Source organism: Girardinichthys multiradiatus, chromosome X (assembly GCF_021462225.1).
Source record: "Girardinichthys multiradiatus isolate DD_20200921_A chromosome X, DD_fGirMul_XY1, whole genome shotgun sequence".
NCBI classification, from domain to species: Eukaryota; Metazoa; Chordata; class Actinopteri; order Cyprinodontiformes; family Goodeidae; genus Girardinichthys; species Girardinichthys multiradiatus.
In genome coordinates, this window is record NC_061817.1 from 7,931,306 (window position 1) to 7,946,252 (window position 14,947).

Consider the following 14,947-nt stretch of genomic DNA (forward strand, 5'->3'; position numbering starts at 1 on the left):
CTTAATTTATGAGCATCAATTGGGGCTTGTACATCAAGGTGGCCTGGACCATTTGACGCAGAATCTAGTCTTGATTTAATAAAGTCAAACACGCAATTAGAATTCTATCTTGAGATATTTATTTTGTAGAGCAAGTCTGTCCTGGCACATGTAGGCAACCAGCCTCTCTATGCCTAAATTGCTGGGCTGTAGCAAGCCGTTTTAACATAAAATAGGCTTTGTCTGATGCTGCAGTTACATTCTTAGTATTTAAAAATGAGATTTGACTAGTCACAACTACCTTTTGACTATCTGGAATGGCAGTTTAAGATATCTGCATTTTCATTCTGACCTGTCAGAAGAACAATTCAAGATATCTTCAATCACATTATCTTGAATTGGAGCGTTCATTCAAATTAATGGTGAATCTAATGTCATTTATACTAGTCAAACTATAATTAGTTTGACTGTGATTTATCTTTTAAAGTTTGATTTTAGGGTAATTAACTAATATTCCAAGTCATAAATTAATTTCAGATATTTAGAATGTAATTGTGGTGAAGCCAATTTTATGTTAAAGTGCCCTGCCATACAGTTTGAGGATCTAAACCATTCTTTCTGCTTGTAAAAAAAAAAGGTTTTTTTGACATCAAGATGCCAGGATTTGCTTTATTTTGCTTTTCTCTTCTTAAAAAAAAAACCCAAATTCATTATTGTCATTGGGTATGAGCTAGAAATAAGGTATCCAAACTAATTCCTGAAAAGGTTCTAAATTCATATTGATATATTAAAACAGAGTTTTATATATCTAAAAATCCTATGTTTCTTTAGCATAAATAAAGCTCTCTGTGCTCTAGCGATGTAACGGCCATTCGAGGCGTTTAGTTTTTTTGTTTTATGTCCTGTTTAGTAAGTGGTCCTCCATTCTTTTTGTGCTGCGGTTCATATTATGTTGTTTGTGTCTTTGGCATGAGCTCAGCATGATCCACAGCCCTCTGGCTCAGACACACAAAACACTAACAAGACTTCCACAAGCAAACAGAAAACTTCCCTTAAGTAAGTCCTTATCCACTAGTTGTTGCATGGATGTTGTGTGGTTTCACAGTCATCACTGTGAGACCGCACAATATTTACACGTTAATGCACATTTAAGCAAATGTGCATCAGTGTGTGTGATGTCAGTTGTGTACATTTGCTTTGTTTCTGTCGTTTTCTTTGGTTGCATGCATTCTATACTTCGTTATTACACTGTTATTTCAGAATAGGTTTAATATGCCCTTGTTGATTGCATTTTGTCAATAACACCATAAACAGGGGAACTCCACAACAGGATTTTGTGTACTACCTCTAATTACCAAAAACACTACTTTATTAAATGTTTTTGCTGTACAGCAGCTCTCATTTAACAATTTCTTTACTTAATCTGGCTTCTTTTCTTTGCATGTTAGAATTTTTTCTCTATGGTTCCACATTTGATGGACAGCATAATATTGGGTCAAATGTGGATCTAATGCAAAAATAAGTGTCTAAAGAGGGAATGTTAATCAGTAAGCTGGAGAAAACAGGAAAGATGATAGAAAGGAAACAAACAAATTGCTCATGACTGCTGATTTTAATTATTCTAACAACTTCTATAATGGCATTCTTTTGTAAAATGTTGTTATCCTCCCTTTTAGCAGGAAAGCTGTAAAATGCAATACAATATAATACTAAAAGATGTAGTGACAGCTTACATAACATGGCACACATGCAGCATGGTGCAAGCCCCCTTCCCAACAAAAACTGGCTCCCAGTTGAGCTTAAACAGGTTAAGTCATGTACATAGTTCACAACTTAAAATATTCTAAAACAAAATCATATTCATTTATAATTATTCCACAGAAAAAAATTTTTTTTTACATCTTTCACGTAATTCAAGTATTATTTACAGTCTGGTCTTTGCAGCTTTGCTCACCTTTTTTCTGACATAAAATGTATTTCCATATGGCTAAATTTCAATAAAGCTACCTTCATTCATATATTTTTCCGCTTTAGTTGTTAGAAAGCAAAATGAGGCTAAAATTGTGACTAGAGAGAGGGGGAGACATTTGGTAAATGTTGCCAGGTCTGGGACTTGAACCCAGGACAGCTGCCTTGAGGACTTAAGCCTCGGTATATGGTTGCATGCTTAACCCCTACACCATCAACGCCTCGCCCAACAAATTGGTAGTTTACAAGCCAAGGAAAACAGACAAGTAAGAGTTTGCATATTTTTTTTATGCCTTTAACATACAGATGGCATTTTTGCCAATAATGGGTGTTGAGTTATCCATTTTTTGGGTCAAAATGGTATCATGATCATTACACATTATAGGATATATGTACCTTTTTTTAACAAAAAAAGAGCACCACGCTATGTGAAATTAACCTATATTTTACCTTACATTTATAGAAAAGACCCTGGAAAGAAGATTTGATTAAACTAAAGGAAGACAGAGTGTAAACCACTGGACTTATTAGAAAATAGAGTGACTAAGAAAAGAAGTCAATTTGCAGAGAGACAAAAATAGAAGGAGGGAGAGAAAGAAAAAGATTCAGCATTTCCCATGGGGCCTTGACTGCTTGTTAAAAAGTCCTGTCAATGAAACGACAGTAATAACACATACACACATGCACTCTTACTCTCATCCAGACATGCATTGTCCCTGCATGATAAACTTTGAATAAGTCTCTTTCTCTCCCCATGTCTGTTATCTGCTAGAATGGACTGCTTCTCTGCCAAAAATATTTCATCTGTGACGTCAAATAGAGCCTTGCTTAATTATCTTTCTTAGTGTCACTGTGTGTGTTTGCTTCTTTGTAGCTCAGGGCTTTTGCTCTCTCTAATTATTATCCAACACAAACAAAGGATATATGCTCTGCTTTACATAAAATAAAACATGCTTTGAAAGCACTTATTCTTCATCACAGCGAGGTTGCAAGATCTGCTTATTGCTCTCATACTCTTGCTCTCATACTTAGAAAAAACTAAATAAGATTCACATGGTTCATAAGGCATTTGCTGAAGAAATTCACAGTAAGTAAAAGACGTAATTACACCAATGTGGATAGTGCAATGTTTTTTCACTGTGAACAATATAATACCAAGATAGATACTTTTTGTACTGGTTTATTTAGCCGTTTTAAAAATACTGCACCAGTTTGTCTTTATTAAAAAAAAGTGTCCATATAGCTTAATTTTATTTAATTGTCTTTTCTATTCAGTATAATTAAATAACACAAATTAGCAGACAAGTCAAACAACTAAATACAAATTTCAAAATCAAGATTTTGGAGACTCCAGGTTAATCAATTTATACAGATTCAACAAGTTTTCTTTATATGCCTGTTAAAGATGTGCAAAAACCATAAAAATAAATGTAACTTTTTTGAAGCGTAAAAATCTCACATATTCTTTTTTATCCAACTTTTATTTTGTGTACATTTATTTAGTGGGTGTAAAATGCTTTATGTTCTCCTTGGATTCAATGATGACATCACACAAAGAGCCATTGTCTCTTCTACTAGACTGGATGAGGATCCATATTTATCTTGCCACCACACAGTGAAGAGGAGGGTGAGGAAAGAACAAAAGATTTTGAAACTCACTGCACAAAAACTGTAGCATAGGCGGGCAACCTGTCGCCAACCTCCATAATAACCATCCCAAGCAATCTGTATATCTACCAGTTGTTTTTCCTCATGCATGCTAGGAAAAAGCCTTGTTTGTCCTAGCATCATTAATATTAACCTGTGGAGTTTATAAACTCTAATAGGATGTTGTTCTGGATTGTCACTGTATTCATTAATGTCACTCTGTCTTGCCAAGGTTGTTCATGTCCCTGCCTGGTTGCCACACCTGTCTGCTTGTCACGCCTGCCTCTGCTACCACCTGCCTGAGTTAGTTTTTTTTAAATAAAACTTTTACTCACCCCAACTCTGGCTGCTTGTCTGCATTCTGGGGTCAACTCCTACACCACGTCCTGACATTACTATAGATCAATACAGCCCAGTTCCGCTTTAGATCTATACCTAATAATGAGAAAAACTGTCTTGACTGTGACCCATTTTATTTTCCTTATCTTCCCAGAATTTTTATCTACCATGTCCTTTTTTGTTAGAATTTAATAAAAATTGATGATCCTGTTACAGCAATTACACTTATAGCTATAATTACAATTATACTTGGGTATAGTCACTTTAAAGGACATGAAAAGGTGCAACTGTGAGTAATTTTAAAGTGATTTCCCAAAAGCAGACTAATTTGTACTCCTGTTTGAGAGAAAGCTCGAGTCGGGATTACAACCCGGTGATCTAGCCAGAAACTAGTAATCATTTACCAGCATTTACACAGTGAAATTGTAATATAATCACTTCAAAGTCACGGGAAGGATATAACATTCACATTTGATAAATAAAGCCTCAGATATGAGTCCCAAATGAAAACACACACACACACACTGAGGAGCAGCAGCAGCGTCTTGTCTGGTGTCGTTATTTGTGCCTCAGAACATAAATGACTTAAAACCCTAAAATATTATTTTGAATTAAGGATGTTCTGCCTCTTTCATCTCAGAGGGTTGTTGGGCAGAAAACACCCTGGTTCCAGTAAGTTACTACTGGCTCAGATCATATCTTTTTAGCTGTTTTTGAAGTCACTAAAGGGAAAACTGCTGTTTTTAACATTTTACATTTTCTTCAACATAAAAAGTACCAAATGTTACCAAATGGTTGCTCAGTATGAGGGATTGCTACTGCTGTTAAGGACTCAATGAAATCAATGGTCTACTGTCACTACATTCTGGTTCAGGAGGAGGAGGAGGGATTGCTGCAAAGTCAGTGACTAGGTGCAATCAGCTGGGAGTTGCTTAGATAGAAAACGCATTACCAATTTGCATTTTAAACTAAAATTGTTAAAATTACTGAATCTATCTATAGGATTGGATTTCATTGAATTGTATTTTTGTAACTAAATTGGATCTGCTTGTTTTGTGCCATGAGGTGCATCAGAGCTATACATACAACTGAATACAAACAACTGAATTGAATTGAACTGAGTTGATTTGAACTGAATTGAAAAAGTTTCCTGCAGTGTATAAACACATCGTGTGGCAGTACGTTATGGTGGAAAACAGGATTTTATCTCATCGGGTTGACATGATCAAAACAGTATCTGTATCTTTAAACACCAGATAACCCAGTTCCCTTAACCACACACAAAGCATGTCATGCAATGAGATGTTTTCTCATTGTGTAGCGAGAAGCTGCGTTAACATACGTATCTTTTTATGTAAGTGAATAATTATGCATCTCAATCTTGAGTTTTCAAAAAGATACCAACTTGTTTGCCAAAAAGAAAGTGTCATATCGGATATGCCCATCTAAATGAAGAAACTACATCTGCTTTCGATCAAAACAAGAAATAAAATATGTGTTATGATTTCAATATTACATAATCTTTTATTGTTTGTGTTTAGTTTTGTTTGCTGCAGCTTTTATGGATTGAATAAGGAGTTCTGTTTACTTGGCATTTCAGTTGGTTTCCACAGATATTTTTAACTCTTTTGTTTTGCTCTGGCTATTTTATGCTTGTCTGTTTATATTTAGCAAGTGCCCACTGAGGATCTTTATGTTTTCCTTTTTTTGCCTTTCTCTTCCTGTTGCCACAACAGAGCTGCTAAATCCAGCAGATCAAAGAGTATCTGCCACATGTGTAAAATATAGAAGGATATTGATGGAACAATAAATATACTAGTTATTGGTGTTGTCTTTATTCTTCAGTCAAAAACCCAAATATCAGTTCTTTAGAGCTTCATCTGTGTGTTTGCTTTGGTGATCAGACCGGGTGTGTGTTTTGAGTACATGTGCATGTGATCAGACCAGACAGTGCATGATGCTATCAGCAGCAGAGGATATGAGGACTGCTATTTTTAACTCGTCTCAATCTCAGTGTGGACTCCGTTTCCTACCTCGTGGGGCAAGTGTGTGTTTCTATGGGTGTCGATTTGGGTGTGTTTGAGATTCTGCAACAATGTGTGGTGTTTAAAAGTGGGAAACAATGTGGGAAATGTGTTAGACAGGGCATGAGTGACAGGATGTCTGTGTATGTGAGTGTGTTTGCATGTGTGGATGCCAGTTGCTAAAAGTTTGAGTGGAACGCAGACATGTCACACTTGACAAGGGTAAAATGAGAGGCCATAATTGACTGTTTTCCGATGTCACAGATTGTGAGCATTCCCGATTAGGAACAATATAACGCTCCACTTCTTTACATAAACTGTCCTCTGCTTGTGTTCCATTTCTACTGTTTTTGTTTTTAATGTAATGTTATTTTGTTTATTTTAACCACACCGGCTACTTTATTAGGTACACCTACCTATTTACCTTCAGAACTAACTTAATTCTTTGTTGCATAGATTCAACAAGGTGTCAGAAACATTCCTTAGAAATTTTAGCCTATATGAATGTTATAGCATCATGTTGTTGCTGCAGATTTGTTGGCTGGACATCCATAATGCAGATCTCCTGTTCCACCACATCCCAAAGGTGTTTATTCATTAAACCAGTTTGACGTAATTTAAAGTTTTTGACATAGTGGATTATTCTGCTGGAAACTATGCTCAATTGCCCCAAAATGTGTCAAGAAAGTATTCGCCACATCATGATACCACCACCAGTAGCCTGAACTACTGATGCAATGCAGGATGGATCCATGCTTTCCTGTTGTTTATTATAATTCTGACCCTACCATCTGAATGTTGCAGTTAAATTGAGCCTCATCAGACGAGATAATGTTTTTACACACCATTATTGTCCAATTGTGATAAGCCTGGATAAACTATAGCCTCTTTTTCCTGTTCTTAGCTGACAGTAGTGGCACCTGGTGTGTTCTTCTGCTGCTGTAGCCCATCTGCTACACCATTTGACACATTATGCTTTCAATCAACCAATCAAGCTTTTTTTATAGAGCACTTTACACACCTGGAATGCTGTACAGGTAATAAAAAGAAATAAAAACACAAAATAGGAAATACAATACAAAATCTACAATAAAACTAACATAACAAAAGCATTTAAAACTGTAAGAAGACAATAGCTCCATGAGGTAGAAAGGGTTTGATTTTAGTGATCAACCTCAGATGGTAGAAGCTAGACTGGACTGTGGCACTGGCTTGTTTATCAAATGTTTATCAAAATACTTGAAAGCAGAACAGCTAAAAGAATTTAAATGACCAATTGCACTGCTATACAATGTGAACAAGTTACTTTTCCCAAAAACTATGACCTTTGTCTTATTTCTATTGAAGCAAAGTTAAGCTCCTTCCAAGTTCTAATGTCCTTTAAACAGTTTAACAGGTTTCCTACTGAGTGGCTTCCACTTGCTTTTAGCAGGTGAAAGATTTGTACATCATGTGCAAAACAATGAAAATTGCTTCCTAAAAATGGACACCAGACGAAGCAGATAAAGGGAGAACAGAATAGGTCTTAAGGTGGAGCCTTGAGAAACATCATAATTCAAAGGAGCCTTAAGATGGAAAGCTGAACCAGTTGGACAGAGAAGGAGAACCTTCTGACAGACAGGAAAGAGCAAAACCAGTTCAAGGTCTTGCCCTCCACACAGACTAACTGGTCCAAATGTGATACTAAAAACTTTCAGAGAACATATTCTGCAAAGGTTGGTTAAAAAAAACAACAACTTTATTTAAGCTGCTGTTCCCTTTCCATGAACCCGTCTGCCCATTATCCTCTGACCCCTGACATAAATTAGGCTTTTTCATCCACACAGCTGTCACTAACTGGATATTTTCTCGGTACACTTTGTAAACCCAACAGATGGCTGTTTGTTAAAACTCCAGTAGATCAGCAGTATCTAGCACACTTAGACAAACTAAACCATGTTCACAGTGATTTCAACTCCCTTTCTTCTCCACTATGATGCTGTTTGAACTTTAGCAAGCTGTCTTCCCCACATATAGAATCCTAATTGCATTGGCATATGTAATTTTTACTCAGTTATTCTCTACCTTGTATTGTTTTATCAAAGACAAACCCAGTAAAATACTTAGAAGCATGTGGTTCTAACGTTTAAAAATGTAGCAAAGTTTAAGGCATATGAATGCTTTTGCTATGCAATGTATGTTCACAAAAAGCCAGTTTAACAAACATCAGTTTGAATTTATAATGACTGCTAAATTTGTACATATCCATATCTTTCTTACGAACTTTCTTAAGAATCTACTTTTATTGCAAAATGCATTAATTAGCAAATTTTATTGAAAATTTTGAAATATCATTTGCAGTATTCAGTACAATTCATTACTATGAAATTATTAAAGACACAGTCTGCTTATACAGTATAAGCCCATTTCTCACTTAGTGTCATAAACCACTTTAGAAAAGAAAGAAAATCAAACACGTGTAGTTCAAAAGATATTAACATAGAAAACTTGAACCTCCTTTTGTTTTATTACATGCAAGGCTGTGTGGACAGCTCTCTTCATTTTGCAGTTCAGTGTGGGAGTTTCTTCTGCTGCTGTGATGAACACAGGGACTGACAGGTTTTACACCATGACCTCCTCCTGTCCCACCCAACCATCCAGCTTTAGCTTCTACCACATCTGAGTCCACACACACACACACACACACACACACAGCTCCAAAGCAGCAAATTCCCCAAAGAGCACTTGAGCCTGAGCGGAGAGTGAGGAAATCCCACATAGAGATACAATATCATTAAAGAGCACTCAAGGATCTTTATGTACAGTAGAGGGAATGAAACAGAATATGTTTGCTTATTTTCTCCCAGTGACAAAAATACAGACAACAATGAATTCCCATCTCACTAAGAATCTATCAGGGTGGGAGAAAGGAAACACTAGCTCATAAACATAGCAAAGAAATTACTCAATACAGCAATGCAAAACACAAAGATATGCACATTATAGATGTTATGTTTTTTCAAATTTTAGAAAAAAACATTTAAACATATTTTACATACACATACTCTCTCCATTTATCAAACACTCCCTCCAGGATTAAGTATTTACTTTATCTCTCCCTGTGGAACCACATGTATAAAATTAATGTGAATTTGCTGTAATGCTGCTGTAAAATGCAAATAATCACTTAAGTGCTGTTGTCACATGAACCCACTGGGACATACATTTTCTTGTTTGATATATTTTTATTATATCATGCTCCAACACTGCTTCCAAAACTAATGACTTTCTGCAGAGATTTGCAGAAGTTAATCACATTGTTTTCTTAAAATTAACCTTATAACACATGTCTTATAATGTTAATTTTAATAAAACAAAGTGCACAGTAAATATCAGTTTTTTTCTGTGTAGCCAATTCTTGAACCAGTTTAAAAATATATATACATTAATAAAAATGCTTAACTTCCTGCACGTTTACCAGAAGTATTGCACACTCATATTTGGTAAATGTATAGAGCATAATAAAGTTTTATTGACAACTTTTAAGGTCATAAAAGGTTAAGACAGGCTGACTACCTGTGTGGTCTGGGCAGTTTAAGGCTAGCAAAGATGCAGGTTACAAACCAATTTGTCTTAAACATTTATTAAAACTCACATGTCTTTAAATCTGGAAACTGGAGCACATTTATATGAACAGACACTTTCGAACAAATTTTTCCCAGGCTGTGGTTCATTCAGTGACAAAACAGCATTTTGTCAAAGTATTCACTAATCCATCCATTTTAATAATCTCTGGTTCCTCTCTAGAACATTCAATGAGTAAAAAGCAAGGTGCACCCTGGACAGGTTGTGCATCCATCACAGGGCCTTGATGGTCAGTAATAGGCATTATTAACATAAAGTCCTTAATGACACCAAATGTTAGAGATTCTACAATAACTATTTTCCACATTTCTGAATTCCTGTAGCAGCTAGCTGCACAGTACTACTCAAGTTAGCTTGAAACACTACCTTTACTTTATCAAATGCAGTGCAGAGTGTTGGATGCAGTGATGTAAGGTATGCTGCCACTGGAATTTAGAGTACTGAGGACAGCTTCTCTGTCTGTCTAGTTTGGATTGCCTGGAGAACAGTACTTCCCTGACTGCACTGAGACATGTATAACAGGTAGGAGAAGGAGAATTATGATGTGAGGTTGTTTTTTAAGGGTTGTGCTTGGCCTCTTAGTGCCAGTAAAAATAACTCTAAAAGCTGCAGCATGCAAAAACATTTCAAACTACAAACAATGTCAAACTACCGGCTATATAGGACCAGTGGAGATGGTCTCTTTCCAGTTCCAACACGTCTGAGCAACAGTGTGCAAAGCAAGGGCAGGAAGAGCCTAAATGAAGAAGTTTGGTGTGAAGGAACTTCCTCAGAGCCCTGACCCACACTTGAAAGAGCCCCATTGTAATGATAGACATTGCAGTCTGTGATTGAGGGATTCCCATTTAATATCAGTCAGTGCCTACTCTGAAAGAACATATAAATATTCCCACAAACAAGACATCTTGTGGTAATGTTTTGAAACGAGACAGATATTGTTTAAGTTAATGTTAATGTAAAGGCAAGCTTTCTAGTGCTTTGGCAAAAGAGTGTGTATTTATATTTTAAAATCCTTCCTTTACACTGTATGTTTGATTACAAAATCATTAATAAAAGCCAACTGGAGCATGTCTCTAACACATACTGTGTCTGAGATACTAGATAGCTGGTGTTAGATGAATGTTTGTATGTAATACAGTTGATATAAATACAGACATGCATAATAAAGAACTGTGAAGACATTTCAAACATGAACATAACTGTGGGAAATAGCTACTTCCACAGTGGTATGTTTGAATTTATTGTGACTTTAAAAATGCAAATAAGTATGACTCACAAACATCAGACTAATAAAGGCATGTAATTACAAAACATAATTCACAAACAACCACAATTACAGCAGTACTTCAACTTGTTGTTCATATCATGTTTTGTCTTAGGTCCATCCTAAGGACACTTCATAACCGACTTAGACTTGACTTTTGGCACCAAAGACTTCATATTTCATCACACAAGTCAGCTCACACTTTCTTATGCTTTGAGCCACAATATGTAAGAGTTACGGTAAAAGCATGCTGTGAAGTGTGCATACATCTAGAGTGTACTATAGTTGTATGTATGACACTTCTGTCCTGTTGTCAGCCCTTTTTCCACCTTTGTATGTCTTACCTAATTTTGCCCAATTTAATTTAGTTCACACTATAGTTGCATAATTTTAAATGCTACTTAAATGAACAGAAACAATTTGTCCACATGTAATAGTGCTTCTCTGCACTGTCCAAGCTCATGTCTGAGTTTGGCTGAATTAAGTGGCAAATGATTCTCCGTCAGATTTAATGGGGTGGATATTAGTGAGTACAACTCTCATTCCCCAGAACAAGGCCTGGAGTTCTGCAGCCCTCTGTACCGCACCAATCCAATTTTGTCTTAATTGAATTGTTCAGAGCCCCTCGTCCATATATTTCCTTCGCAGGAAGATTATTACTTTCAATCTCTGCATATGTTTGTATGTGTATGGCTGAGGGAACTGGAGAGTGTGTGTACACATTTTGTGCCAACTTTTAAATTCTCTGTGTTTGATTGATGTTTCTGTGATGCAGTTGGAACCTAGTAGATTAATTCAGAAAATGAAACAAAAATACAACTGAATACTCAAACTAATCTTCTCCCCTCTTCTATCCCGACTTTCTCTTTCTCTCTATCCCTCATATTGACAGGATGTAAAGTCGACATTCTTCCAGTTTGGTGCTTCTATCCAGCAGGAGGCTCTGTTAATGCTGAACATCATGGAAGAGTATGACTGGCATGTGTTCTCAATTGTCACATCAAAGTTTCCTGGATACCAGGAGTTCATCAACATCCTAAAAACTACAGTGGACAACAGGTAGGCTCATTACCTTTATATTTACTTTTATACTTTGGAAAAGTAAAAACTAAGTAAATTGATAAACAAAAACTTAAATCTACATCACTTCTAGTCTACTGACTTCTGTCAGCATTGGATCTTTTTCCCTTATTACCTACTCGACCATACGTATTTTTTAGGATTTTCTATTTGTAAAGTTTACTTGGTACCAGGCCCTTTTTTAGTACCTCCTTGGCCGGGGTTCCAAGGGAGCCGAGTTTGGCTAAAAAAGAGACTGATTGGGTAAGGGTCGGCCTCAGTAGTTGCGTCACTAGAGCGACTCCGTTGTTGGCTGCTCACAGGTACCAGCAAACAACAAAGCAATGTCGTAAGAAGCATAAAGCGCTGAAAAGCTATTACCCGAACATCAAGAATCACAATGCCTGAAATGGTCAAAACCAAAAAAGTTGGAAGTGGTTCAACCAAATGGGCACTATTTATGGGCACTGACCGGTGAGCAATGGGAGAAAGAGTGGCCTCGACTTGGCCACTGCGTTACTGGATTCCATGATGGATAAGGGTGAGTGTTTTGTGACTTTAAGCATTTTTATGTTCTTTAACCTATTGGTGATAATCATACTTTTTCTGAAAGTAAAGCTGTTGCTTCCTGCATGAAGACAGTAGACAAGATAACTAGTTAGTATTATGTGCCCTGCCTGTATTTTTCACTTGATTTCTCATGTTAAATTATGTGTTGAGGGTGTACTTAAGTTGTGTGTTGTTTTTTTTTTTTTCATTCCAGAATCTCTTTTTAGATGCAAGGGGTATTCTTCCACCTTTCTTAATTTGGACTCTCCAAGCTCCCCTGCTTCTGCCCCCACATCTGTTGTAGGAGAGGCTATCCTATTTTGTTTATTGGTGTTTGTATTTTTGTGCTGTCAGTAATAAAACAAACTGTGACTTACATGCTTGCATTTCCTACTTTATCTGTGCATACACTAGAAGGGGTCAATAGTACAAAACTTTTGGGACACTTGACATAATTTTCCAGTCTGAAAAGAAATACTACTATTTTGTGCTCCTTGTGTTAATGGATTTGTATGTGGACTCAAATCAGATACAAAATACAGTATGTTTTAGGATTTTAACTGTGTTCATTTACATTTTGGTCATTGTAGGGCTGAAAAATATTAGAAAGTCATGTAATTGCAACATTTTTGGTGAAACTGCAATGGCTAAATCATTTGTAATAAATCCACATTTTCACCAATCCTCTATTTTTAAACAGTTCTTCCATTACTCCCTGTGTCTTCTAGCATGTCGGGCACTGTAATCTCTATCAGATGTGAGCATCTACTATGATGAAAGTCCACCTGAGCGGCTTAATATTGTCTACATTGAAAATGCACTGATGATATAAAGTGTTCAACACGTTAACCCTTTTTACAGTATATATATATATATTTGAACAGTTTCACAGATTTGAAATTCCCACCAGATCTTGGTAAAAACCCAAATGTTCTACACATACAAAGAAATCAAATAAAATGTTCATATATAAAACACAGGATTGATCATGGCTGAAATAAGATTTTACTGCCTTTTTGATAGGTAAAGAGTAATTTATTTTTTTTTGTTCTTGCCTATTGTTGCAATAGAAGAACAAGGACAGTGTAACCACACAGGTGAACCACACAGGTCAGGAATAAAGTTGTTGCAAAGTCTAAAGTTAGCTTTTGAAACAAAATCTTGCAAGGCTGTAGAAGACTTAAGACTGGGATGGAGGTTTACTCTCCAGCAGGATAATAACCCTTAACATACAAACCTCAACTGCACTGGTTTACATTAAAACATATTAATCTGTTAAACGGGCACAGTCAAAGTTTAGAAGGAAACCTAATTAAAATTCTGTGACTAGTTTTGAAAATTGCTTGTCATTGATGCTCTTTGTTCAGTCTGCCTGAACTTGCACTATTTTGCAACTCTGAATCAGGAAATATGTCACTCTCTAGATGTGCAAAAACATACCTCAAAGACTTGCAGCTCTAACTGCAGCAAACATATTGACTTAGCTGGGCTGCAAATAGTCCAATATTGGGTATGTGCTTCCCTGAATTCATGACAAACAATTTTAATGAAATACTTTGACGTTTGTGGTTTCAATGTGGCTAGGCATGGGCTGGATATTACAATCAAGATATACTGAGGTTTCTAAAAGTTATGGTTTTATTGTATTATAGTGTACAGTGCTTTTATTGAGGTGCCAGAGAAAGTGCCAGAGCATAGCATGATGCAGAGCTCCCGTTTCTTCACCAGTTGCTGAACAATACCTGTCAGGTTGCTGAAAGAGGACTACTACACCTATCCGATGCAAGAAAAACTAATTGGTTAGTTCGGAACAATTTTAAAAAAGTCACAGACATTAGCCTGACTAATAAGCTAGCTAATATCAGTTGGTGCTGATGCTGATGGCTGTGGGCAGGAAGGATCTCCTGTGGAGGCTTGTCTTACAGAAGATCTGAAGAAGACTCTGACTGAAGACACTCAGTGTTCTCCATAATGTTCTTCATTATATGAAGAATCTTTCTTTCCACAATGATCTCCAGAGGTTACAGAGGAGTCCTCAGAACAGAGCCAGCCTTCTTTATCAGCTTGTTGAGCTTTTTTTAATCCCTGGCTCTGATGCTCCTACCCCAGCAGATGATGACAGAAGAGATCACGCTCTCCACAACAAATTTATAGAAATTATGCAGCATCTTGCTGCAAACACATATTATAAATATAATAATCAATATATTTAGAGCAGTATGAATAATTCTTTATTTTCTCATTTAAATACTGTTTATATCTGGTTCTATTTATTTTATTTTTATTTTTGTGTTAATGCTGTAGAACCCATGATATATATATATATATTTTCCAATCATATATCATATTAATCAGTACTGGTCTCTAATCAACAGTGAGGAATTATGCCATTTTGGAATTTTTTAATTATGTTCAGCTTGTGCTTACTCTGTGGGATAAAACCTGCTGAGAATCATTTTACAGCACAGACTTTAATATTGACATTCCATTTAGC

General features: G+C 36.2%; 1 protein-coding gene across 2 annotated transcripts in view; it reads left to right on the top strand.

Annotated features, from left to right (window-relative positions):
- Positions 1–14,947, top strand: part of LOC124863302 (glutamate receptor ionotropic, NMDA 2A-like) — a 287,376-nt gene that overhangs the window by 163,194 nt on the left and 109,235 nt on the right. For both annotated transcript variants that reach the window (XM_047357637.1, XM_047357636.1), the window contains one exon: positions 11,738–11,904. In XM_047357637.1, the coding sequence (XP_047213593.1) occupies positions 11,738–11,904 (167 nt within the window). The remainder of the gene's footprint in view (positions 1–11,737; positions 11,905–14,947) is intronic.